Source organism: Phytophthora cinnamomi (assembly GCF_018691715.1).
Source record: "Phytophthora cinnamomi strain GKB4 chromosome Unknown Contig53, whole genome shotgun sequence".
Lineage (NCBI taxonomy): Eukaryota > Oomycota > Peronosporomycetes > Peronosporales > Peronosporaceae > Phytophthora > Phytophthora cinnamomi.
In genome coordinates, this window is record NW_027150986.1 from 1,770,284 (window position 1) to 1,795,313 (window position 25,030).

Below are 25,030 nucleotides of genomic sequence, written 5' to 3' on the forward strand. Positions count from 1 at the left end.
CGATGTAGTCGTGCAGAGTCCCTTTTTGGCTGAGTGCCCACATGCGCTCGCGAAGCACAATTTCGTGATCGGGCGGCAGGAAGCGGCGACGCATGGCGCCCTTGAACGTCGCCCACGACCTCGTTTTCCCCGTAGACTCACATTCCGTTGAAAACTGCCGGTACCAATTCATCGGCGTCACTCCCAGACGGCAGGAAATCATCGTGACAAACTGTGGTGACTCCTCCACCATCTGGGGGTGGTAATCAGCATAGTATTGCTCGATGGTGAAAACCCAGAGCTTCCAGGTCTTCAGTCAGCTTGCCTCGATAGGTAGGCGGCTGTGCTTTCCGAGCCGCTGGTGGCTTGGAGGCGAGAGCGTCGAGGCGCGCCTCGCTTACAGCAAACTGATGCTGCATGAGGGCCTGGAAGTTGAATTGTTGGCGGCCGAGAGCTTCGAGGAGCTCGCCAAAATTCTGGGGCACGCTGGTCTCTTCCATCGTGACTTGAAAATAGGGCTTGGGCTCGACGGTCCAGCAGAGGAAGGCTTGGCAAGACGATGCTTGGACCAACAAGTGCTACCATGTTATGTAGTAATGCACACACGACGGTAAATTGAGGAATGACATTAAGTTTTAACTTGTCGCTAGCAAGTTGCAGCACTACCGTGTTGTAGCTACGTTCGGTAAACTAATGACAAAAACTTCTTCTCAACTATCATTGGTCAAATTATCAATTGACGTGTACACCAAATGTACCAATTGACAATTTACGTATGAAGAATTTGACGAATCATGTATCGTTACATGAATCCGTCACATGACCCCCTTTCAAAAGAAGGCTTACTTCTTGGGGCAATTGGGCGCAATATGACACGGCTCCTTGCAACGGTGACAGATGGCATTCGCCTCCCAGTCACGCTTCGGTAGTGGAGCCATCACACCTGAGTGATCGAAACGAAGCGCCAAATCCATTGCTTCATCCAGATTGCTGGGATGATGTTCACGCAGATGGTTCGAAGTCGCCAGTTTTAGCCCCTGCTGAAAGTAGAAGCGCAGCTCCAGCGGCGAGATTTGCTGGGTGCACTGAATCAGCAGGTTTTGAAACTCTGCGATGTAGTCGTGCAGAGTCCCTTTTTGGCTGAGTGCCCACATGCGCTCGCGAAGCACAATTTCGTGATCGGGCGGCAGGAAGCGGCGACGCATGGCGCCCTTGAACGTCGCCCACGACCTCGTTTTCCCCGTAGACTCACATTCCGTTGAAAACTGCCGGTACCAATTCATCGGCGTCACTCCCAGACGGCAGGAAATCATCGTGACAAACTGTGGTGACTCCTCCACCATCTGGGGGTGGTAATCAGCATAGTATTGCTCGATGGTGAAAACCAGAGCTTCAGGTCTTCAGTCAGCTTGCCTCGATAGGTAGGCGGCTGTGCTTTCCGAGCCGCTGGTGGCTTGGAGGCGAGAGCGTCGAGGCGCGCCTCGCTTACAGCAAACTGATGCTGCATGAGGGCCTGGAAGTTGAATTGTTGGCGGCCGAGAGCTTCGAGGAGCTCGCCAAAATTCTGGGGCACGCTGGTCTCTTCCATCGTGACTTGAAAATAGGGCTTGGGCTCGACGGTCCAGCAGAGGAAGGCTTGGCAAGACGATGCTTGGACCAACAAGTGCTACCATGTTATGTAGTAATGCACACACGACGGTAAATTGAGGAATGACATTAAGTTTTAACTTGTCGCTAGCAAGTTGCAGCACTACCGTGTTGTAGCTACGTTCGGTAAACTAATGACAAAAACTTCTTCTCAACTATCATTGGTCAAATTATCAATTGACGTGTACACCAAATGTACCAATTGACAATTTACGTATGAAGAATTTGACGAATCATGTATCGTTACATGAATCCGTCACATGACCCCCTTTCAAAAGAAGGCTTACTTCTTGGGGCAATTGGGCGCAATATGACACGGCTCCTTGCAACGGTGACAGATGGCATTCGCCTCCCAGTCACGCTTCGGTAGTGGAGCCATCACACCTGAGTGATCGAAACGAAGCGCCAAATCCATTGCTTCATCCAGATTGCTGGGATGATGTTCACGCAGATGGTTCGAAGTCGCCAGTTTTAGCCCCTGCTGAAAGTAGAAGCGCAGCTCCAGCGGCGAGATTTGCTGGGTGCACTGAATCAGCAGGTTTTGAAACTCTGCGATGTAGTCGTGCAGAGTCCCTTTTTGGCTGAGTGCCCACATGCGCTCGCGAAGCACAATTTCGTGATCGGGCGGCAGGAAGCGGCGACGCATGGCGCCCTTGAACGTCGCCCACGACCTCGTTTTCCCCGTAGACTCACATTCCGTTGAAAACTGCCGGTACCAATTCATCGGCGTCACTCCCAGACGGCAGGAAATCATCGTGACAAACTGTGGTGACTCCTCCACCATCTGGGGGTGGTAATCAGCATAGTATTGCTCGATGGTGAAAACCAGAGCTTCAGGTCTTCAGTCAGCTTGCCTCGATAGGTAGGCGGCTGTGCTTTCCGAGCCGCTGGTGGCTTGGAGGCGAGAGCGTCGAGGCGCGCCTCGCTTACAGCAAACTGATGCTGCATGAGGGCCTGGAAGTTGAATTGTTGGCGGCCGAGAGCTTCGAGGAGCTCGCCAAAATTCTGGGGCACGCTGGTCTCTTCCATCGTGACTTGAAAATAGGGCTTGGGCTCGACGGTCCAGCAGAGGAAGGCTTGGCAAGACGATGCTTGGACCAACAAGTGCTACCATGTTATGTAGTAATGCACACACGACGGTAAATTGAGGAATGACATTAAGTTTTAACTTGTCGCTAGCAAGTTGCAGCACTACCGTGTTGTAGCTACGTTCGGTAAACTAATGACAAAAACTTCTTCTCAACTATCATTGGTCAAATTATCAATTGACGTGTACACCAAATGTACCAATTGACAATTTACGTATGAAGAATTTGACGAATCATGTATCGTTACATGAATCCGTCACATGACCCCTTTCAAAAGAAGGCTTACTTCTTGGGGCAATTGGGCGCAATATGACACGGCTCCTTGCAACGGTGACAGATGGCATTCGCCTCCCAGTCACGCTTCGGTAGTGGAGCCATCACACCTGAGTGATCGAAACGAAGCGCCAAATCCATTGCTTCATCCAAATTGCTGGGATGATGTTCACGCAGATGGTTTGAAGTCGCCAGTTTTAGCCCCTGCTGAAAGTAGAAGCGCAGCTCCAGCGGCGAGATTTGCTGGGTGCACTGAATCAGCAGGTTTTGAAACTCTGCGATGTAGTCGTGCAGAGTCCCTTTTTGGCTGAGTGCCCACATGCGCTCGCGAAGCACAATTTCGTGATCGGGCGGCAGGAAGCGGCGACGCATGGCGCCCTTGAACGTCGCCCACGACCTCGTTTTCCCCGTAGACTCACATTCCGTTGAAAACTGCCGGTACCAATTCATCGGCGTCACTCCCAGACGGCAGGAAATCATCGTGACAAACTGTGGTGACTCCTCCACCATCTGGGGGTGGTAATCAGCATAGTATTGCTCGATGGTGAAAACCCAGAGCTTCAGGTCTTCAGTCAGCTTGCCTCGATAGGTAGGCGGCTGTGCTTTCCGAGCCGCTGGTGGCTTGGAGGCGAGAGCGTCGAGGCGCGCCTCGCTTACAGCAAACTGATGCTGCATGAGGGCCTGGAAGTTGAATTGTTGGCGGCCGAGAGCTTCGAGGAGCTCGCCAAAATTCTGGGGCACGCTGGTCTCTTCCATCGTGACTTGAAAATAGGGCTTGGGCTCGACGGTCCAGCAGAGGAAGGCTTGGCAAGACGATGCTTGGACCAACAAGTGCTACCATGTTATGTAGTAATGCACACACGACGGTAAATTGAGGAATGACATTAAGTTTTAACTTGTCGCTAGCAAGTTGCAGCACTACCGTGTTGTAGCTACGTTCGGTAAACTAATGACAAAACTTCTTCTCAACTATCATTGGTCAAATTATCAATTGACGTGTACACCAAATGTACCAATTGACAATTTACGTATGAAGAATTTGACGAATCATGTATCGTTACATGAATCCGTCACATGACCCCCTTTCAAAAGAAGGCTTACTTCTTGGGGCAATTGGGCGCAATATGACACGGCTCCTTGCAACGGTGACAGATGGCATTCGCCTCCCAGTCACGCTTCGGTAGTGGAGCCATCACACCTGAGTGATCGAAACGAAGCGCCAAATCCATTGCTTCATCCAAATTGCTGGGATGATGTTCACGCAGATGGTTCGAAGTCGCCAGTTTTAGCCCCTGCTGAAAGTAGAAGCGCAGCTCCAGCGGCGAGATTTGCTGGGTGCACTGAATCAGCAGGTTTTGAAACTCTGCGATGTAGTCGTGCAGAGTCCCTTTTTGGCTGAGTGCCCACATGCGCTCGCGAAGCACAATTTCGTGATCGGGCGGCAGGAAGCGGCGACGCATGGCGCCCTTGAACGTCGCCCACGACCTCGTTTTCCCCGTAGACTCACATTCCGTTGAAAACTGCCGGTACCAATTCATCGGCGTCACTCCCAGACGGCAGGAAATCATCGTGACAAACTGTGGTGACTCCTCCACCATCTGGGGGTGGTAATCAGCATAGTATTGCTCGATGGTGAAAACCCAGAGCTTCAGGTCTTCAGTCAGCTTGCCTCGATAGGTAGGCGGCTGTGCTTTCCGAGCCGCTGGTGGCTTGGAGGCGAGAGCGTCGAGGCGCGCCTCGCTTACAGCAAACTGATGCTGCATGAGGGCCTGGAAGTTGAATTGTTGGCGGCCGAGAGCTTCGAGGAGCTCGCCAAAATTCTGGGGCACGCTGGTCTCTTCCATCGTGACTTGAAAATAGGGCTTGGGCTCGACGGTCCAGCAGAGGAAGGCTTGGCAAGACGATGCTTGGACCAACAAGTGCTACCATGTTATGTAGTAATGCACACACGACGGTAAATTGAGGAATGACATTAAGTTTTAACTCGTCGCTAGCAAGTTGCAGCACTACCGTGTTGTAGCTACGTTCGGTAAACTAATGACAAAAACTTCTTCTCAACTATCATTGGTCAAATTATCAATTGACGTGTACACCAAATGTACCAATTGACAATTTACGTATGAAGAATTTGACGAATCATGTATCGTTACATGAATCCGTCACAGATGATACTGGAATCGTGGCCCGCGCTCGCCTTCTCAATAGACCTCCAAATCAGAATTTGACAACTACGCGGTGAGCTGTGCAATAAGGGAAAACGAAGGTGCGACATGTTAGGGTATTCATCTCTCGGCCGAGAGCTGACCAAGGGATTGATATTGAAAGAGCTGAGAAGATATGATCAGTCGTTCACTTGGTCGGCTCCTTCGTGCGTGCACGAATCGCGCGAATTCTCTCTGCTTTTCACTCGGTCGCTGCATGTCATTCTTCAAAATCCCATCTCGCTACCGATCATCATGGCTCGCACCACTCCCAGCACCCGATCCTCGCTTTCTTCAGCCCGATCTGGCCCGACTTCGAGCTCTCTTCGTCCCGAGGAAGCCTCGGAAGAGAGGCACATTGCTCGTCGGGGTTTCTTACAGCTCCAGGAGCTGGAGAGTTTACGCGCGAGCAAGCGCGCGCGTCATCACTTCGGTCCATTATTGCCTGATAGTGACGAAGATGAAGACGTGGACCACGCCATTTTGGACAACTTCCAGGCGCTTGGGTACCGCGTACCAAGTTCTACCGTCACTTTCACTGCACGAAAATCACGATCTGCCCATTTAATCAGAATCCGATCGTCCAACTCGGAATCTTTCGTATTGTGCTAGCCGTAGTGGAATAAATGGAGTAGCTGAGCTCGTGTCATCGTAATGGTACTCTCGATCAGTAGCAGGCGGAAAAGGGAACAAAGGTTGTGCTTGGGCAACTAGGCCCTACCGTGCAGGGTAGGCAGCTTCTGACCTCGAGGTCTAATGAGCACCTTCGCGCCCAGAGTCAATAAAACGGTGCTGTGCAGGAATGGAACGAGATCGGCTGACGTATCGGGTCAGGGAAGTCCCATGTGTACTTCGCGTATGGACGGCGAATCTACTCGATGTACGCCTCCCCCGCTTCGGCAACACCCCCAGAAAGCACGATGACCTTCGAATGGCAGCTCCCGGTTAGAATTGTGCGCTGCATTGCTCACCTGTAAGCACTATTGTTACCTCCGGATCCATCATTCGCGCGTAGTTTACGCAGGCAAAGCTCATGGAGTCAGCGGCCTGGCACGTGTGCATGGGATCTTAGCACTACCGAAGGATATGCCTTAAAAACACTAATCACGCCCACACTTACTTCATCAACGAGGCTCTTACACAACTCGTCACCGTCTGCGGCATGCTTGAAAATTACCTCAGCGATTTCCGAATCTGGATGGCCGGCAACACTCGATTTTTTCCTGTACAAGACCGAGTGCTTGAGAACATTGGAATAGCATCGCAGCTTGCCTGCAAGCAAGTTCTCCTTGACTCGCGCAACCAACGCGCCACCTGAGCTATAGGCTTCAAGACAGCCTGTCTGGGTGCAGCTGCATAGTCGTCCGTTCCGCTCTACGATCTATCACATACCTGCTCCATTAGCAAACTATCAAACGCAACAAACATGCCAAGAGCTTACTCGTACCAGGTGGCCTCCTTCCACAATGTTCTGTCCGCCGCGTGCTAACTGGCCATTGATTACAGCCCCAAAGCCCACACCCGTGCCCAGAGCTGCACCCGAATATCATCGATATATCCATTTCCGTCATCAACCCCTTTTCCCGAACGCTAGTGCTGGAGCTGATTCCCCGTACTAAGCATGGTAAACGTTTTGATGTCGCCCTTAGCCGAGCCCACCCACTGCTCGGCTAATACGGCAGCGTCAGCATCGTTGCACACCGTGACCTGCACATCTCCATTCGTTAGCTCGGCACCTCCAACGACACGTGCAACGTATTTGCACTCACTGGTTTATTCAGTCTATCCGCAAACATTCGTTGAAGCGGCACGGCTCCCCAGTTCAAGGCACTGCCCGCATGGACGACGCCGCAGTCTTCCACGACGCTAGGGCAGCCCACGCTCTCACCGGATACATCTCCCAGGCTCATATTCTCCTGGCACGTCATCAGTAGTTTTACGGCGTCGGTCAGCATATTGTCGACATATCCATTGATAGGTTTTCCGTCTTGTACTGAGCGCACCTTGCACAGCAGTTTGTCCAGCACCGCAGTTGCCAAATCCACGACGTCCTGCGGATGACGACTGTCGGGTTCATAGGCTTCCTGCGCCCGAGCGAGTATTTTTCCTCTCGCTGTCACGGTGCCCACTTTGACGCTCGTGCCACCGATATCCACGCCGGCGAACACTTTCTCCCCCGTCGCCATGGTCATTGCACTCCTGCACCGCCGCTTGACTTTTGCGACTTCGCGTGTCAAAAGTGCAATTCAGAAAAGGTATTGGTGTGATGCACACTATATTCAAGTTCAACGCGTCTCGTCATTGGCTAATATCCATTTTCTGCCCAGCCATTGGCCGAAACCCGCACCTGCGGAACGAGCAAAGTGCTCTTGTCACAGTTGAAAAGCGTCGCAGCATGGCGTTTCTGGCGGACGACGAGATGGCGGCCTTCGAGGCCGCGCTGTCCTTCGTGGACGAGTTCGCGGGCGCCAGCAACGCCGCGCCGCCTCTCGCGCAGTCCGCGGAGGTGCTCAACAAGCAGGAGATGGAGTGGGCGCTGAGCTTCCCGCCGGCGGCCAAGGACTCGCCCGGCTCCTCGTCGTCCGTGGCCTCTCCGCCCCAGAACGCGGCGTCGGTGTCGTCTCCAGCGTCCAACCACCACACCACCACGGACGAGGACGGTTCACCGCGTCGAACCGAGCAGCAGCCCAAGCGCACGCGGGCGCCGCGCTGCCCGACGGCCAAGAAGCTGCTGCGCAAGAGCTGGGTGACTGGCGACTCGAACCGAGCCAGGAACGAGCGCCGCATCGAGGTGGCGTACCTGAGAGAGAAGGTGACCCAGTTGGAGGCGGAGCTGGAGGGTCTGCAGCAGCACAGAGCGTCCACGAAGCTAATCAAACAGGATGGGCAGAGTGACGCAAGTGGCGGACACAACGGCGCGCTCGTGCCTGCGTCGGTCGCTGAGCAGTCAGTGTGGAAACCGGTCGCGCAGCAGCAGCGCAAGAGGCGAGAGAAGTCGGAGATCGAGAATGCGCGCCTGAAACTCGTGCTGGAGAGCCAACTGAAGGCTGCCAAAAGCATGCAGATGCTGCTGCTAAAACGTGCAAAGAACCAGGTATTGTACACACACGGTCATTGTGCGTTCGTCGTGGCAGTGTTGTGATAAACTCATGCAATGGTTGATTGTTGTGCAGCTAATGGAGTGCGCTCGAACAGTTACGCCCGACACGACAGATTTCGCGGCAGGCCGCATGGTGAACTACCATTCGGACCTCGGCGATTTTGAAGATATGCTCGTGATTCTTGAAGGCGCATATCGTGAAATGGATGCTGTATTCTGCACAAATGGCCTCAACTCGATGGAGGTCACATATAAGGACACTCAAGTGCGAGAGGGAGACGATGGTATTTATCTGGATGTCTTCTCGAACAAAGTGCTACCTTTCGATATGGACACTACAGCAACGGCAGTGTGGGACCATTTCAAGGGTGCTGACAAGCACAGAGGCAAGGTGTATGAAAAGGCTGCGAAGGTATGCTATCATAGATTGCACCAGCTTTCGTGTCTTCGCTGCTCACGCTCTATTTTATCTATGTTACAGATCTTAGACGAATCCGACACGATTGTTGAGAATTTTGCGAAGGAGATGTATGTAGGCTCGACGCATGCCATGTTCCGAGTGAAGCAAGTCCTGCGTCGCTACGTGGAGGAAGATCGCGTGGTGGTAGTATTCATCTCGATCAAAACTCCATTGGAAGTAGTGGACGAACCGTTCGCAGGCCTCACGCACCGTCACCAATGCTACGCCGTGGCCAAGCGATCATCCGTTCCTCCGTCCCAAACTGTTGGGCCACGCTGCCTCCTCCAAATGTGCTCACTGGTGTCGCTCGAACACGGACAAGAGCAGCCGGAAAAGGACTCACCGGTGATGGATGCTATGACCAAGTTTATGATGGGCGCTGCGGCCAACAGCATCACGGCCAGCCAGGAGCTCATCGAGAACTCGCTCATGGACCAGGCGGTGAACCAGCCCGTCGGCTAAGGAGAAAGCATGCGTGTATGCTAACTGCTCTACGACTGCGTAATTGTACGAGATATATGATGCCGTGCGCTTTGCCCACCAACGTCATGTAGCAATGAATCGGGTTTTGACGATAAACACCAATCTGAGCTCAGTGTCATTACTGAGCAAACAAACCCTGTACCCAGAGGAGGTTGAAGTTTTTGCACCAATCGGGTCCACATTTTTGGTTCATTTATCCAAAAATTGTTCCCAACAGAGAAAAAAAAAGCATTCGCGCTTCAAGATGTGGGTCGACGTGGATGCACCATCCTCGCAGCAGCAGACCGCGCGGCTGCAGCGGATGCAGTGGGCGGACGCACTGCTCGTGTGCTTCGTGGCCGTCTTCCTGTGCAGCTCGTACCTCTTCTGCTTCCTGTACCGCCGTTGCTGCCTCCAGAGGCGGCGATACAATGAGATGGCGCGCGTGCCGACCGCTGCGATGATGGTGAGCGACATGGAGGAGCCGCTGCTGGGCGATCCAAGCTACGAAGACCAACTGCCAACTGTCCAGCCTGTTCCTCTTGCTCACGAGTACCAGCCGTCGGCGCCTCCGTTGAGCTGGGACTCCGACACTCGCGGGTTTGCATGAGGGGCAATCGGCAATCTGAAGTTGCAGCAGTCGAGTGTGGAGCTGATGGAGATACAACCCCTCGATATTTGAAATAAATTATGTATCTGGTGAATGGAGCCAAGAGGACACATGAGGGTCATTTGGTTTGTGGAGTGGCTCTTGCCAACTTCGACTTGTTAACGATGAAGTTCACTCACTCAACATCCTTTTAGCTCGACGTGGTGTTGACAGTCGCAGAGGTGTCATCGTCAGATGGAGGAGCCGACGTCGGTGCTGGGGATCCTTCGTCCTCTTTGGTCTCCTCTTCCTCCGAGCCTAGGATCTTCTTCAGCTCCGCCGGGTTCTTTTCAGTCTCCTGCTGTTGAAGAGGTGGCAAGGCGGTGATGCTTGCCCTGATCTCGCGTTGGTGCATGGAGAAGATCTACAGTGCGCATTGTGTTAGACGTGGATGTGAACGAACCTATGAAGTAGCAAATGCGTTTGATTTCCGTCTCACCTCGTGCAGGAGTTGAAATAGCAAGTCCACCTCGAGTCCCATGGCGATTGTTATCCCTTTCGCATGCTTCGCTGAGTCCAACTCCAGAGATACAACCTGGATACCAAACGAGGTGGTCTGGGCGACATTTACAACATCCTCATATGGAATCACCGTCGTGCGCGCGAAAACTGGCACCATTGTTCGATATATCAAGTTGCTGTAGCAACAACGACGTATTCACGGCGCGACGAAAAGTTAGCTTAACGAAGGTCTGTTTCTCAGGCTCGCACTTACCCATAGGTGACGTGAAGTGTGACGGGAATGCCGTTCACCACGCAAGACGCCTCGTAGAGAAGCACATTGTTCCTACAGAGAAGCACATACACCGAAGATTATTGCCCCATTCTATCCCTAAACAGATCTCCCGACTGCCATCCAACCTATCATCTGCAGCCGACGGATTGAGACTCGAAACTTGAGCGCCATCTCTTCCAAATTAACAAGGTTATCTTGGTGTAAATAGGGAGTTCAACAAGTCAGACAGCTCGAGAAACGTACACTTTCATGATGGCTTGAATGGCGCGCACTCGCAATGCTTGCACAGCTTCCACTCGTGCAGTCACCTGCTGCTGTTTCTCTTCAATTTTTGCTCGCAGTCTTACCTCACAGTCTTCCTTGCACACTCGCCATAGGTTTTGCACCAGTTCGGAAATCACTTCTCCATAGATCTTGCCAGCGTCATTCGGCGCTGAGTTCTCGGTTAATGGCGAGGCGTCTATAGGTTCAGGTTCGTGGGGAGAAGGCGCCTTTTCTTCCTTGAGTGCTGGGTCATTTTCACTAATTGAGAGAGCCTCGATATTAGCAACCTCTGTCCCTGAGTTGCCTTCCGCGCCACCCGAAGGCGCATCGGTTAGTTTAATCCCATACTTCTTCAAAGACGGTTCCAGCAGTCCAATCAACAAAGCGCATGCAAACTCTTGGTCGTACGCGTACGTTTCCAAGGGGATGCACAAATCTCTCATGTTGGCCTTCATTTCGCTAGTTAAGGCGGCAAAGAGTCACGTGAGCCTCAGATCACCAATCAGTCCTGGAATAACAAAATATCCACCTGCTGAACGTTCTCTTCAAGTCAGCCACGTATCCTTCATCCAGCTCTGCGTTTTCAACTGTTGACATGCCAAACCATTTAGCAATATAGCCATATAAACTACTGCAATAACAACAACAAAAATAAATAAAGCTATCCAACATACCGACATCCATCGAGTTTTCTGGAGTGGACATGTACAAATGGCTCAGTGACAGACACTGGCTGAGCAGAGTCGACTGCAGTGCCCCCAGCAGTTGATCCAGAGCATACTTCTGCGGCTGGTTGTGATCTTGGCCCGCCCACAAGCTGCTTCTCCCGGCGGGCATCATGCCGCCTAGCAGCGTGTTCTCGTCTGACACCAATGTGCAGATGTTCACCACACGCAGCTTCGACGGAGACACACCTACGTGAACAAAAACATTGAGGAACGTGGCCGTGTTGGCCATTCCGTGGGCCACAGACTCCTGCGTCACTTTCTTCCGGAAGAGCATCGAGTTGGCGTGCTCCTCGGTCACCAAGAGGCCCTTGCCGATGCAGACAGTGGCGACAAGCTCCTTGATGACTTCCCATGCGCGGTCAGGTCGGATCTGCACCTCCAAGATGGTCCATTGGCTCGGATCTTTCTCTACTGGCAGCCTTGTCATCCACAGAGGCACCGCTCGCTTGTCGTCGGACGTCACAGCCGCGTGGATCTCCGCTGGGTCCAGGAACTTGAAGTCCGGGTGGTCCTTCACGGCGCTCTTGTCCTCCTGCTCCATCGGGTCTGCGTCCCGCGACGTCTTGCTCATGCCGAACTCGTCCTCCTCGTTCATCTCGCCGGTAGCTTTTCGCCGGTCAAATGACGAGCTTCTTCGACGCTTCAGGATACCGAAAATAGTGACCCGAAAATAAAATATGATGTGGCCCACATTTTAACCATTTAACTAGATAGGCTCATTTTTTGATACCCATTTTGGAAGCGATGGCCAAGATAGAGGAGGTGACGGAGCATGGAGGCAGCGACGAGCGCTGGAAGGCGCAGCGTCTCGCCCAGAAGCTCGACGTAGAGGTGCACTACCTTTTAGTAGATTTACTTGATAGGATCGCACTGTTCTGACAGTCGTGGTGGTGTTTGGTTGCGCAGATCCAACAGCTGAAGGTCGCGCTGAGTGAGCTGGACACGGTGAAGCCGCAGAAGGTCAGGGTTCTCCTTTGAGTGGAGGGGCATTACTACATCTAGGAAGCAAAATCACTTGCAGCGCCTTGACTTTACTTGTGTGGATATCAGACGACGTACACCAAGAGGGCGAACGTGTTCTTCCTCGACAGGCGAGACGTCATCGTCAAGACCAAGAAAAGTAAGCTGCTGGTGATTCTATCTAGCCGAATTGTTGGCAGCGGTTGGGCTCACCGTTTTGATTTGCTTTGCCTTGCCTTGCCTTGCCTTGCCTTGCCTTGCCTTGCCTTGCCTTGCCTTGCCGCAGTCGAACTGAAGGAGAAGGAAAAGAAGCGACACGATGTCGGTCTTGAGCTACGCAACTCGTCGCAGTAGACTAAGAACATCGTGCATACAACACAATCTGAACGAACCCGTCGACCTTGTTGCATTTTCGAGCAAGACCGCATTGGTTTCCGAATGACTAAGCAGTTTTCCTGCTGCGATGAGAAAAAAAAACACACTCAAAGGTCGTGTATCAATAAGGATGCCACCACTACGTCACGAATAACGTCGGTCCTCACAAAAATATCAAAGGGATTTATCCGATTCATCGCAAGCGTGTACTAGTATATTAAACGTTTCTAAGCAGCTCAACAAAAGCACGCTGCGGCACCTCCCTGGTGTCGTCATCTCGTCAGGAGGGTGTCGCTGGTGGAGGAAGCACGGTGGCGCAGCCGTGACTTCGCTGGCGAGCTTGCCAGAGACTTGTGCACGGCCGAGAGGAACTTGGCGTCTACATACGCGGTCACCAGCTCGTGCACTTCTTGCGCAAGTAATTCTCGTTCCTGGCGAAGCACCGCAACTTGATCGGCGTGGGCCGTGATGTTGAACAGGAAGTAGACGTTTTCCGCAATGGAGCGGCTTTCTTCCAACACGCGAATGTGTGAGTACAGCAGCAACGGCAGCCCCACAGCAAGTGTATACGCGTACGCAGACCCTAGGAAGTACCAGGTCGCAAGAATTAGCACTAGCCAGTGCACAGGTACCAAAACACTGTGGGCAGCAGAGAAAAACACGTTAGGCATTGTCATCGCGTGGATAATATGTAGTCATCCACTCACGCTGCAGCGAAGATCTTGAACATTGATTTGGACTCCACAAACCCTGCAAGACTGTTCATCTTCGTTCCTGTGGATCACCAGGTCATGCAAAAGCGCCGGAGGTCAGTTCAACTACCACTACGAACCGTAAGACGCACAACTCACCAATAAAATAGTAGGGGAAATTTAGCAAAAGGCCGGGTGTCGCCAGCGGTAGCAGCACAAGCAGGTAAAGGATTCGTCCCAGGAACAGTTGCAGCAGCGACTGCTCTTTCGGCATGGGCAGGTTCACTTCTTGGTCTTTCAGGCGCAGTTTTTCGAGTTGCTCTTTGTATCGCATGACCTTCTTCCGGATTGCGGCGACCCGTTCCTTTTGCTCCTCATCTTTGGGCTCCTTCTCCAGCATGTTGATAATGTACTGCGTCAAGCGAACCTCCTTGTTAGCGTCGATGGTTCCAGGCGTATTCAAGTACAGGCGCCGCATCATTCGCGCCGCGTGGATGGTGCTAAAGTCGGACGCGTTCAGGGTCACATCGTGCATTCTCTCCTCCAGTTCATGCGTCAAGCGCTTCACCTCACTGTGCTCGTCCTGCTGGAAGGCCTCGCTTTGCACCATGTCCGGCGTGATCACCATTGGCGGCCCAAACTCCAGCGTCATCTGGCTCCGGAAGTGGTCCTTGTTGAAGTAATTGAGCCCAAGCGGAATGATCGGGATGGGCTGGTCGTAGTGCTTGGCAAAACCCGTCGCCACGCGCACCACTCCCGTGCGCAACGAGAGCATCTTGGGCGCCGTGTACGATGTTCCTTCGGGGAAGAGCACCATGACGTTGCCGTCTGCGAGCACGCGCCAGGTGTGCTCGAACATGGCCTTATTGGCGGCCTCCAGCTCCTCGGGCGTCTTGTCCGAGTCCACGTCCGCAAGAGTGGCCTCCTTGCGTCGCGGGCGGTACACGGGCACGGCGCCGAGCTTCTTGAGGATGAAGGCGGCGACGGGGTTGCTGAAGAGCGAGCCCTTGGCCCAGACGTACGGGTTGCGGCCGTGGCTGGCCGCCTCGGTCATGACCAGGATGGCGTCCACGAGCATGTTGGGGTGGTTCGGGCACAGGATCACGGGTCCCTCGCGCGGGAAGTTGTTGAGCCCGTAGACGACGATCTTGCGGAAGTAGGTGTGCAGCAGCAGCCGCAGGAAGCGCGCAATGATCTTGTAGCTCTGCGTGAGCAGCACCAGGAGCGCCAGCGCGAGCCACAGCAGCGTCGACAGCATCGTTGGCAGTACTTGGTCGTTCTGGTTGTGTGCTCTTCTCCAGATCGAGGCGGGCGGCAGTGATGCAATGTAGTAGGGGCGATGCCGTAACCTGGAGCTGAGAAATGATCCTTTCGCTTTCGCTGAAGCCACCCATGCTGACGTCGCGCGTGACTCGTCATTCTCTCATGTGCACCACATCAACCCGCTAGAGATGATATTAATGGTTTTGAAGGGGTGGCGTGACGCACACCAATGTGGACAGTCGCGCGCTTCGACAACGCGACAAGAAATTTGTTGTCCGTCACACGATAGGCCTCGCAGCGAAAGCCGCTCGGCTCAGCAGGGCGGACCATTGCCAGCGCGCATTGCGTCTGTCGGGGGGCCGCTACTGTAGACGCAGCGGAGCTGCATCCGTGCGAAACCAACTAATACATGCAGCTGGGAAACGGTTGGAGCAATCCGGCGGCAGCACCCGCGACCGAGCGGAGCCAGAGGCGCGTCAAGTTCTTTTTTGTGAGGCCGATCACATCGTGCGCACGCGCAAGGCGGACGTTCCCTATGCTGCATCAACGTGGGACGCGCCAGCGTGCCTGGCTCCACCGAACTCCCGATCCCGAGCTACTCGCAGCCCGCGAGCAGCGCTCTTTGCTCGACGCTCGACGCTCCACGAGCGCACGACCTCCGACGGCAAGTGCGAGGCGGTTGCTATCTTGCGGCCTTCGGCTTGTGGCCGGTCGACACAGCCTGTGTTTCACCCCTGCCTGTCGTGCATGTAGTTTAAAATGCTGGTTTCTGATAGCACTGGAAGCACAGCTTGCTTCAATTTGCCGCGCAGTTTCACTCGTCCGGCGTTGCGGAACGGTTGTTGCCTGTCTGATTTGCGAGGCTGAACTAACGGCGTGAGTGCCCTAGTGAGCCCGAGGCCCGAGCCCTCTTGTTGTGAAACCACACACAGGCCCAGGTGTTGGGCGCTCGGCACTCGGTGGCCGAGGGCTGCAACTGGCGTAACTCGATCGTGGCGACGCAAACGGGCCATAGCGGATATCTCAACGCAGTCGCATACACCATCCAGCCAGAGCGGCTATCCAGCGTCCGCACGTGCTGCTTGCAGTCGGTATTTTCCAGACCACCACCCCACGTCACTCTTCGGAGCCGACGTACACAACCACGCGCAGGCCCAACCAGCAGCACTGTACCATATCCCCCCACCCGCGCCGCAACGCCTGTTCAAGCGGCGGAGGAGAGCGTGGCGATCGAAGCCCCATCAGCGAGCAGTGAGCCATTTAGCGTAGCGTAGCGCAGGGACCCGGACGACTGCCGAAGTCGTAGTCGAGCATGAACTTCCAGAGCGGAGTGCAGGTGTTCATCCCGGCGGCGCTTAACAGGCCCACGCACACGCTCTACAGCATCTGCATGCTGGTGCAGCCCACGAACCAGGAGTGGACGGTCAATCGCCGTTACTCGCAGTTCCTGCAGCTGCGCAAGGACATTCAGCACAAGCTCGGCACGCGTGGTGTCTCGTGTGCCAACTGCGCGAGCTTCAACCGCGCCATCGGCAAGTTCCGCTTCCCGGGCAAGTCGCTGCTGCGAACCAACTCGGTGGTGCGCCACCGCGTTTCAGCGCTGCAGGACTTCCTCAAGCTGTTGGTGGGCCGCACGTACAATGACCTCCCAAAGTGCGGCATCTGCGGCGACGAGATCAAGGACATGATGCGGCCGTTCCTCATCCGCGGTGCACAGCCGATGAACGGGTCCATTCTACCCAAGATCAACAAGTCGCTGTCACTGGAGTCGTACGCCGTGGTGGACCAGCCAGTGATGCCCGTACCGGAGCCGGTGCCGCCCATTTCGCCCTCGTTGGTAGGCAAGGAGCTCTTCAGCGCCAGCAAGTCGTCGAGCAAGCCCATTTTCACGCATAGTCAGATTTCAGGCGGCAAGTCCATCTTCGCGCGCAGTAAGGCAATGATGAGTACGCGATCGGACGATGCATCCACGCAGCCGAACGAATCCGAGGACCCCATTATGGACTACTCGGACAGCGATGATGACGGCTACGGCAAGAAGTACGATGACCAACGCTGCTACGATGAGGGCGTGCCGCTAGAAGAAGCGATGAAGCAGGTCGTGGTGCCCAAGGGAGCTCGTCTTACGTGCGAAGAAGTGGTTGTCCGGCTCACGTCGATGTGGGCGGCTTACGACCTGGATGAGGCGCTGTCGTCCTTGCCGCCCGAGCGTCTTTCGCAACAAGCCACCTTCTCTGTAGACGACAAGGAGTACGCGTTCTAGGTGTGGTGTTGGATAGTGCAATTTTGCTTTCCGCCCCTTGGGGTAGCTGCTACGCCGGCCGACAGAGCCGCACGGCTCCATGGGTAGGGCGTTGTCCAAACTAAGTATGAAGCAGTCAAGTATAATATCAATGCGACCAGCACATGGCTCCAACTTTTGCAGAGTAGTCTAGGTTACTACTTAGTACTAACTTTCCTTCATCACAGAGAATCAAGCTGAAAGAAGAAATCACTAGGTTTCAATGTTGGTTCTTCCTGTACGCTTGTCGAACACCATCACGATTCAGCTTCTATAACTTTTCCGGGTCAGCGATACCGGTAGCGACAACGGAGACGCGCAGCTTGCCATCCAGAGAGTCATCGAATGTCGAGCCGAAGATAATGTTGGCGTGGGGGTCGTCCAGTTCTCGCGTCACCCTCTCCGCAGCTTCGTCGACTTCAAAGAGAGTCAGGTCGGAACCGCCAGTGATATTCACAATCATGCCCTTTGCATCCTGCGAGTCGCGAAAGAAAGCGAATAAGATTCTAGTTAACACAAGGTGATGAAGTTACCAAGTGTAGTGGTTGAAGCAATACATACCTTGATCGAGATATCTCCCAGAAGAGGATTCGCCAACGCATCCTCAGCAGCACGCAAAGCCCTACAAACCACGGCAAACGCAAGCACTCTTAGCAGTCAATCCCACATCGTACCTAGCCTGTCAAAAGCCAGACGCACCGGTTCTCTCCATCGGCCTCTCCGCTTCCCATCATGGCATTTCCCATATTTTGCATCACCTACAGTTACAGTGATAAACATGGGATGTCAACAAGGATGCCACCGAATGGACGCACATAGATCTACATACCGACTGAACATCCGCGAAGTCGAGGTTAATAAGCCCAGGCATCACCATGAGATCAGAGATGTTCTTGACGCCGTCCAGAAGCACATCGTCCGCCATTCTACAACAGAGAAGCAGACAATAGAGGTCAGTATTGCTCGCCCAGCAGCTCCTCGAACACTTGAAACTAATTTTCGCACCGGAATGCATCCATAAGTGATGTCCTCTCGTTCGACATATTGAACAGATTTTGGTTCGGGATCACAAGCATCGTATCCACGCTATCCTTGAGCTCAGCAAGCCCCTGTGCTGCAAGCTTCGCCCGGTTGTTACCTTCGAACCGGAATGGCTGCCACGTGCGATAAAACGAGGCAGTTAGCACATGATACCATTGTTTGCGGCGAGACCCAACCGGTATTTATACCTTCGTGACGACGGCAACCGTCAGAATTCCAGCATCAAGAGCTGCCTGGGCAATGATCGGAGCTGCACCTGTACCAGTTCCGCCACCCATGCCTGCAGTCACAAACATCTGCAAAGATACAGATAATGAAGCGAGCGTCTTAGCATCATTCTACAACCAATCAGCTTTCCTTGAAAGTCAAAGCTACGAACCATGTTTGCACCTTGGACGCGTTCCAAGATCTCATCAATCGACGCCTCCGCTGCTTCACGACTGGATTGATTCGAAAATAGAGCAAGTTTAGACCATCCAACACCCTTTGCATCAGCTGCAGAGGTAGCATCACTTACCCAACTTCGGGGTTGGCACCGCATCCCAGGCCTCCTGTCAGCTCAGGGGCCATCTGGACGCGGTTCTCCGTCAAGGTCGTGCGCAAGTGCTGTGCATCCGTGTTGCAGACCAGGAACTCGACGCCCTGCAGGCCGCGCGCGATCATGTTGTTCACTGCCAATCAAAGTTCGTCACGATCGATACGTAAACTACCTTACGGGGGTCAATGCCTCCACACTGCTGCACGCACCAGCATTTCCTCCAGCTCCACCAACACCAACCACCACAATCTTAGGCGCGAAAGCCGACAAGTCCGTCACGGGGTGCTCCTGTGTGAGCCACAGCGGCTGCGTGGAGCTCATGGCAGGCGGCACGAGCTTCTTCTCCACCACCGGCGGTGGCACCGCGCTCACATCGGTCGGCGACGCAGGCTCCGTGTCTGCCTCCACCTTGAGCGCGTCGTCCTCGTCCTTCTGGGCCTTCTTGAAGCCCTGTCAATTATTGACGCGCAAAACATTGTGATCAGAGGCTGCAGCGTGGCGCTCTTCAGACAGACCGTGCAGCAAATTACCATGCGCAACGCGGCGGCTGCTGCGTCGGTCGCTTCGGTCGAGAAGGCCAGGCGCTGAGTAGCGGCCTGGGAGGCCTGGCGCACGCGCAGCAGCGCCGTCGCCGCGGCCTTCATGCGGAATATCGCCATCTCGGAACTGGATCGCCACAAAATGAAGTGCCTTGGATCGTACTTAACCGAACCGTGATTTTCTATTGTGAAAATTATTTATGTAGCCATGTCGCCTGGTTGCTGCTCCTGGTCCTGGCGGCGCAGCTCGTCCACGTTGGCCTTGATGTACAGCAGCACTTCCGACTCGGTCAGGTCCAATTGCACGCCGTAGTTGCGCCCCACGAAGGTGCTGAATGTGTCGACGTCCGAGCACAGTAGGCGGTTAGTGTCGGTCCAGATGGCCACGTCGCTGATCACGAGGTTTGACGAAGTGGGCAAGTTGAAGCTTGTTCCAAGAATCCAAGAAGCAGAGTTAGGGCAACCAACAGTGACTCTCGAAGATGGCTGTAGCACTATGCGAGTCGTACCCGTATCGCCGCATCAGTTCGGCAGCATCGTTGGGCCAGCGGTCGGTCCTTGAAGGCAGCTTTGTCACTTGACAATCGGGCAGGACCGCGGTCAGGATGTCTGCACAAAGCGCAACAATCAGAGACAGTCGAGTGACACGAGAAGAAATCATGCCCCCATACCAAGTAACCGGTCGCAAATGGCGTACTCCTCACTGCTCACGCGGCCAGCAAGCGTGTAGTGAACCATGATCAATGAAGACTACTGACAATTCCAACTCCAAAGTGCACAACAAAAAGCAACGCGCTTATAATAGAAAAGTCTATTATGCTCTACTGTAATACCTAGGTAGGTTCATGCTCTACTATTGTGGGTTGGCATTTCCGTTGGCGTTCTCTCGTCGCCTCTTGGCTTCGGCCCCAACGCGCTTGAACTTCTTGCTCTCCGTTTTGTTCTGGCCGCGATACTTCTGCTTATCCCAGCGAGACATCTGCAAGGAGTCACGACACCCGGCTCCGCCTTCCCAATGACGAGAGGTCGTCTTCTTCGCCGCAACATCATTGCCGCAAGAGCACACTTTCACGGAGCTCGACTGTTCCTTCGAGCATAACCCGCATATCATCCGGCTAGCGAATTTCCCCAGGTTAGCTTCGGGGCAGTCACTTGAATCGTGGCACACGTCACACGGGAAAGCTTTGCCGCAGCATTGGAACCGAAACCAGCGCAAGGAATGCTTGTAATGATCACACGCGCCATTGCGAGGAAGCGGTTGGCCCAGCACAAACGTTTCCGTGACTTGCGCAGCTCCTTTTTTGCTGCCCTTAGCAACATTTACTGCGGAACGATCGGGCGAGTTGCTTCGCTTTCCGCTTGATCCTTCCAGTAGCCCAGCCATGAAACGCTTTGCCATAACAGCTAGCTTGACGTGGCAAGAAAAACAGGCTTGTTCCGACCGCTGCCTCGGCGCAAGCCTCTGCAGTAATGCCTCGCACGCGCACTCCAGACAAGTAGCCAACATATCGGACGGGAGCACATCCACGATGGAGCAGTTCTCGGTATCAACGTAAGCTAGCACATTGCTTTGCGAGTGGGCAAACACAGGTCTCATGAGCACGTGGTGGAGCACGCTGCACCGTGGGCACCACTTCTGGATTTCCGCTGAGTCTAAACTGAGGATAGCGTCAAACTTAAGGGGGCAGTTATCGCACTGCACCTGGCAAACGAGTCGATGGGCAACGAGTGTTCCAACTTCGTGCAGAAACAGATCTTCGAGGCAAATCTGAGTGCCCTTAACTTCAGGCTCAGTCTCAATTGTCACGCGCTTTTCTGGAGGAGTAATCTTCGCGTTTCGGACAAACGCCTCGCTTTCTGCTGCATTAGTTGCTTCCTTTTCTTCGTGTACTTGATCTTGTTTTGGTTCAATTTTTGCTCCGGCAGCAGCAGTTGGATCCACGCCGCGCCTGACAAGGTCGCATAACATCTTAAATCGGTCAATGCACTCGTTCAATGAGCGACCTTCCACTTCACTGGCTATGCTAGTCCAGCGTTGCTTTTTGTCCATTGACGCCGGGTACTTTTTCAAGGCCAAATCAAGGGCACGCTGTTGTGCTTCGGACCACTCACCGCTATCGTCACCTTGATAAACAGCATTCTCAGCGTCAGATTCCTCTACTGTTGTAGTCACGACCTTCACATCTGCTTTGACATCCTTTGATGCGCCAGCATTCTTAGTTGGGGCACCGAACTGCACCACAACAGCGCGCGGTGGAAGATCGAATTCCGCTTTAGCGACGCCAACAGCCTTGATCTCATGAGAAAACTTGCATTTATCTCCATCGCGGCATTTGTTTTGTGCGAAAAACTTGCACTTACGTACACGCGTCTTCTTTTTCTTCTTCGGCTCTGCTGCTGTTCCTGCTGCATTTGACGATTCAGGCGGTTGCGCTGGGTCGGCCTCCCTAACGACCGAGGTGGCATCCGCATCACGCGGATCCAACGGTTCCCTGTCATTCCCTTCGTCCTCTTTTCCCTGTTTCGTCACGTGTGAGAATTTGCAGTTTTCGCCGTCTCTGCAGCTGCCTCTAGCGAAAAAGCGGCACGGTCTTTTTCCGCGCCGCCTTTTCGGTTTCTTCTCAACCGAGGCGGATGCTTCATCTTCACCCGCACGTTCATTCCACTCATCGCCTTGGTCACTGCTACCTACCAGAGGTTCTTGCTCTTTCTCCAGCGCCTTCTCGAATGGTTCAATGATCCTCCAGAAGTTGTTATCCACCCACGTCAGCAGTTTCCGCAGCGAGAAACCTCCGCGCAGTTGTCCAGCCCGCTCGTTCACTGCTGCATTCAACGCCTCCACCTGCTCGCCGGACAGTCGGCCGCTCCACTGAGCGAAATCCATCTGAGCGGCCTCCGTCGGGTACTTTCCGGGCAGCATCATCTGCAGCTCCACTTGGCCCTTGAGGCGCGCGGGCAGCTCCGGGTCCGACAGGCTCAGGAACAGCTGCACGCATCGGTCCTGCGTGCCTGCGTCCTCGCTCGTCAGCTTGATGTGGTAGCGACGCTCCAGCGCCATCCACTCCTTCTTGGCGGCGTCCGTCTCGCTCGCCAGCGCCTCCTGCCAGCTCGGGTCCGCCATCGTCCTTCTCTTTGAAGAGGCAAGTTCGAAAATGACAAGATCAGCGAACAGTGAACTGTGATTGGCGGAGAATGTCACCGGAGAGACCGTTCCCAGAATATTCGACCTGGAGAGCTCACTATTCGACCCAAACAGCAAAAGAAGCACGACCATGTGGAGCGTGCGCCTGCGCGGGCCTCGCGGCAAGCAGGTGGTGCTCAAGATCGACCCGGACGCGAGCTTCAAGGCATTCTCCGGTCCGTCCTCTGCGTGGCTCAGCTGCTAAGTCTCAGCGCTGCGCTGGTGTCTGACTGCCGTGCTCTGCAGAACTCGCTGCCAAGGAATTGGGCTTGAAAGCTAAGGACTCGCCAACCTGTACGCTCCTGTCTCTAACCTGCAACGCCGGGTAATAACTCTAATAGTTAGCGATACTTTCGGCTTGTGGGTGTAGTTCGCAGAGGGTTCCCGCCTCGGGCGGTTGAGGTGGACGGATCCGCGCTGGTCAAGTCCGTGTTCGAGGCCAACGACACTGTGGTAGTCGACACGAATTCGGGTGGTGCAGCTCCAGTTCAAGCTGCTGCGTCTAGCACGAAGAAACCGGCTGCGAGACCAAAGCGAGCGGCTGCGAAGAAGCCGGCCGCGAAGGCTCCGAGAGGGGGCGTGCACACTCTCAATCCGCCGACCACTGCGAAGAAGAAGGCGCCGCCGAAACGGAAAATTACAGGCAGCGGACATCAACTGGGCAGCTCGTTGGAGAGTAACCCATCCGAGGCTGCGGAGTCATTGGGGGCGGACAACGAGGATCAGGAGCCGCAGCACAAATACCGCCGCACCCGCGCGATCAATCTCACTTCCAAGGAGGATGTCGAGATCAGCCTGGTGAACGCCGTAAGCGGACAATCCAAAGATCGGACAGCCAAGTTCTTCCGTGCGGCGACGAAGAATGCAGTGGAACATCAATATGAGCTGACGCTGGCCACAGCTCGACTAAATGCAGCTCTTTCGCACAATTTTGAGATTGAAGAATTATCGACTGCCCGACGCGCTGATGGTAGCGCTGCTAAATTGCGTGTGCGGTTCAAGGAGACGCCACGCAAGTGGAAGGAGGAGACGGTAGATCTCCTGAAATCTGACGAGCTTCAGGCCATTTTGAAATATGTGTTGCTGTCTGGTGGAGAGACTGGCCGTGAAATGCTCAAACCGTTCAACATGGCGCAAGTATCCACGAGAGTCTTTTGGAGTATCGCGCATTTGTACGATGGAGATATAGCTGCTGGTCTGGCTGAGCTCGTGCCCGACGAAGACTGGTCGTTTTTGGACACGCGCACACGGTAAGCCACCTTTTTGAGCCATACAGTACATTGGACACTCGTGTTTGACATGGGTATGTGTTATGACTGGTCTACGCATAGGGTGATGTCTGAGAAAGCTATGGAAGCAAAGGTGGAATTATACTCTTTTGTTGTGGCAGTGCAGCTTGCTACCATTGTCTCTTGCTAACCTGTGTGATATGTACTGTAATTCCACCATCTTGACAGGAAAATGAAGAACAGTACAAGCTGTGGAAGCAGGGGGGTACTGGAAGAAGTCGTGTGTCGCCTCAGCGCGCAGAAAATAAGCCGGAGACAAAGACTACCAAGCGCCCGGCCGCCAAGGAGAGGGAGCCCGAGATAATTGAAGTAGATCTGAGTGATGATGAAGCAGTCAAGCAAGATGATGCGAAGCTAAAACGTGAACCTGTGAACCAGACCCCTGCCCTCTCAGCTAAAGAAGCGACACCGAAAACTCTGCGCAGCGCAGCAGCGCAGGCTGCACTAGCTCGGTCTGATCGAAGTGTGCACACAAACGCCGTCGTATCTGCTTTTCTCCAGGAGGATAAGCCGGTCACGCAGTCTGCGATGAGGCCAATGAACGCTGATGGCGATGAAACGGAGTCTGAAGAGGAGCTGGAGGATGCCACAACAGTTTACTGTGATACCTGCAAGAAAGCACGTATTCTTTCGGCAGAAGAAGCCAACAATGCTGAGCTTAATAAGGATCCTTGGACCTGTGCCAGCTTGGGAAGGACCGGACGCAGTGGTGGGTGCGATGCTATCGATGATGAAGTCGCTCAGATTACAGGCGCTCCGATTGCGGAATGGCTACGAAAGGCTAGCATTAACACTCGGCGGAACCTGGCTGACGCCTCGATAGGTTCGACGATGCATGCTTTGGTGAATCTGCTGGATCCATCCGCCGGGCAACTTCAAGCTAAGCTTGAGAAGCTGATCGACGAGGTGAGTGGCTAATGTGTTGAACAGTTGACGCTGCTTTGATTTTAACTTACCGTGCTTGTGACTGCTAGGCGCGTCTTGATGAGGTGAACGACTGGATGTCCGAACTTGTTGGTGGAGTTGAAATGGTGCAGCGGCTCGAGATCCAGAAGCTTGGTACGCCTGCCGATCTGATAGCTACGCCGAATGACTTAATCCTCGAGGCTGTTGGCAGCACGGCCAATACGTCTCTTGATACGGTCACCTCCTGGCAAGCGCACGCGCGGCGTTTGGTGGACCAGCACCCCTGGCTGGGAGAGTGGCGCACGCTGTGAGCAGCCATGGACCAGAGCTGCACATTAGTTAACAGGACAAGCGCTTTGAAACCGAATTGAAATGTAT

General features: G+C 54.0%; 11 protein-coding genes across 11 annotated transcripts; 5 read left to right on the plus strand and 6 right to left on the minus strand.

The window, feature by feature from the left end:
• Positions 1 to 6,059: 6,059 nt before the first annotated feature.
• On the minus strand, positions 6,060 to 7,380 carry IUM83_00501 (putative glucokinase; the record flags this gene model as incomplete). Its single annotated transcript, XM_067924277.1, has 7 exons — positions 6,060 to 6,113; positions 6,179 to 6,235; positions 6,309 to 6,569; positions 6,636 to 6,721; positions 6,805 to 6,895; positions 6,958 to 7,104; positions 7,192 to 7,380. The coding sequence occupies 7 exons, from the start codon at positions 7,378 to 7,380 to the stop codon at positions 6,060 to 6,062; spliced, it is 885 nt and encodes a 294-aa protein (XP_067789063.1).
• Positions 7,381 to 7,583: 203 nt separating this feature from the next.
• Positions 7,584 to 9,210, plus strand: IUM83_00502 (M96 mating-specific protein family; the record flags this gene model as incomplete). The annotated part of the gene is made up of 3 exons (XM_067924278.1): positions 7,584 to 8,282; positions 8,362 to 8,700; positions 8,770 to 9,210. The coding sequence occupies 3 exons, from the start codon at positions 7,584 to 7,586 to the stop codon at positions 9,208 to 9,210; spliced, it is 1,479 nt and encodes a 492-aa protein (XP_067789062.1).
• Positions 9,211 to 9,475: 265 nt separating this feature from the next.
• On the plus strand, positions 9,476 to 9,820 carry IUM83_00503 (M96 mating-specific protein family; the record flags this gene model as incomplete). The annotated part of the gene is made up of 1 exon (XM_067924279.1): positions 9,476 to 9,820. The coding sequence occupies one exon, from the start codon at positions 9,476 to 9,478 to the stop codon at positions 9,818 to 9,820; it is 345 nt and encodes a 114-aa protein (XP_067789061.1).
• Positions 9,821 to 10,010: 190 nt separating this feature from the next.
• Positions 10,011 to 12,182, minus strand: IUM83_00504 (uncharacterized protein; the record flags this gene model as incomplete). Its single annotated transcript, XM_067924280.1, has 8 exons — positions 10,011 to 10,223; positions 10,299 to 10,497; positions 10,575 to 10,646; positions 10,721 to 10,768; positions 10,839 to 11,117; positions 11,208 to 11,318; positions 11,389 to 11,446; positions 11,534 to 12,182. The coding sequence occupies 8 exons, from the start codon at positions 12,180 to 12,182 to the stop codon at positions 10,011 to 10,013; spliced, it is 1,629 nt and encodes a 542-aa protein (XP_067789060.1).
• A 149-nt stretch (positions 12,183 to 12,331) lies between these two features.
• IUM83_00505 (uncharacterized protein) lies at positions 12,332 to 12,901 on the plus strand (the record flags this gene model as incomplete). The annotated part of the gene is made up of 4 exons (XM_067924281.1): positions 12,332 to 12,418; positions 12,494 to 12,547; positions 12,638 to 12,707; positions 12,834 to 12,901. 4 exons carry the CDS (start codon positions 12,332 to 12,334, stop codon positions 12,899 to 12,901), a joined length of 279 nt encoding a protein of 92 aa, XP_067789059.1.
• Positions 12,902 to 13,194: 293 nt separating this feature from the next.
• On the minus strand, positions 13,195 to 14,872 carry IUM83_00506 (putative acyltransferase; the record flags this gene model as incomplete). The annotated part of the gene is made up of 4 exons (XM_067924282.1): positions 13,195 to 13,429; positions 13,499 to 13,561; positions 13,630 to 13,696; positions 13,774 to 14,872. The coding sequence occupies 4 exons, from the start codon at positions 14,870 to 14,872 to the stop codon at positions 13,195 to 13,197; spliced, it is 1,464 nt and encodes a 487-aa protein (XP_067789058.1).
• A 1,317-nt stretch (positions 14,873 to 16,189) lies between these two features.
• IUM83_00507 (glycoside hydrolase) lies at positions 16,190 to 17,140 on the plus strand (the record flags this gene model as incomplete). Its single annotated transcript, XM_067924283.1, has 1 exon — positions 16,190 to 17,140. One exon carries the CDS (start codon positions 16,190 to 16,192, stop codon positions 17,138 to 17,140), a length of 951 nt encoding a protein of 316 aa, XP_067789057.1.
• A 289-nt stretch (positions 17,141 to 17,429) lies between these two features.
• On the minus strand, positions 17,430 to 19,381 carry IUM83_00508 (cell division protein ftsZ; the record flags this gene model as incomplete). Its single annotated transcript, XM_067924284.1, has 10 exons — positions 17,430 to 17,633; positions 17,720 to 17,780; positions 17,858 to 17,916; positions 17,988 to 18,084; positions 18,164 to 18,312; positions 18,388 to 18,495; positions 18,579 to 18,639; positions 18,717 to 18,870; positions 18,947 to 19,187; positions 19,268 to 19,381. 10 exons carry the CDS (start codon positions 19,379 to 19,381, stop codon positions 17,430 to 17,432), a joined length of 1,248 nt encoding a protein of 415 aa, XP_067789056.1.
• Positions 19,382 to 19,474: 93 nt separating this feature from the next.
• On the minus strand, positions 19,475 to 20,014 carry IUM83_00509 (Cell division protein ftsZ; the record flags this gene model as incomplete). The annotated part of the gene is made up of 3 exons (XM_067924285.1): positions 19,475 to 19,703; positions 19,786 to 19,885; positions 19,948 to 20,014. The coding sequence occupies 3 exons, from the start codon at positions 20,012 to 20,014 to the stop codon at positions 19,475 to 19,477; spliced, it is 396 nt and encodes a 131-aa protein (XP_067789055.1).
• Positions 20,015 to 20,129: 115 nt separating this feature from the next.
• Positions 20,130 to 22,397, minus strand: IUM83_00510 (uncharacterized protein; the record flags this gene model as incomplete). The annotated part of the gene is made up of 2 exons (XM_067924286.1): positions 20,130 to 20,255; positions 21,969 to 22,397. The coding sequence occupies 2 exons, from the start codon at positions 22,395 to 22,397 to the stop codon at positions 20,130 to 20,132; spliced, it is 555 nt and encodes a 184-aa protein (XP_067788511.1).
• Positions 22,398 to 22,548: 151 nt separating this feature from the next.
• IUM83_00511 (uncharacterized protein) lies at positions 22,549 to 24,963 on the plus strand (the record flags this gene model as incomplete). The annotated part of the gene is made up of 6 exons (XM_067924287.1): positions 22,549 to 22,633; positions 22,704 to 22,751; positions 22,828 to 23,707; positions 23,789 to 23,819; positions 23,915 to 24,652; positions 24,721 to 24,963. The coding sequence occupies 6 exons, from the start codon at positions 22,549 to 22,551 to the stop codon at positions 24,961 to 24,963; spliced, it is 2,025 nt and encodes a 674-aa protein (XP_067788512.1).
• Positions 24,964 to 25,030: the final 67 nt, after the last annotated feature.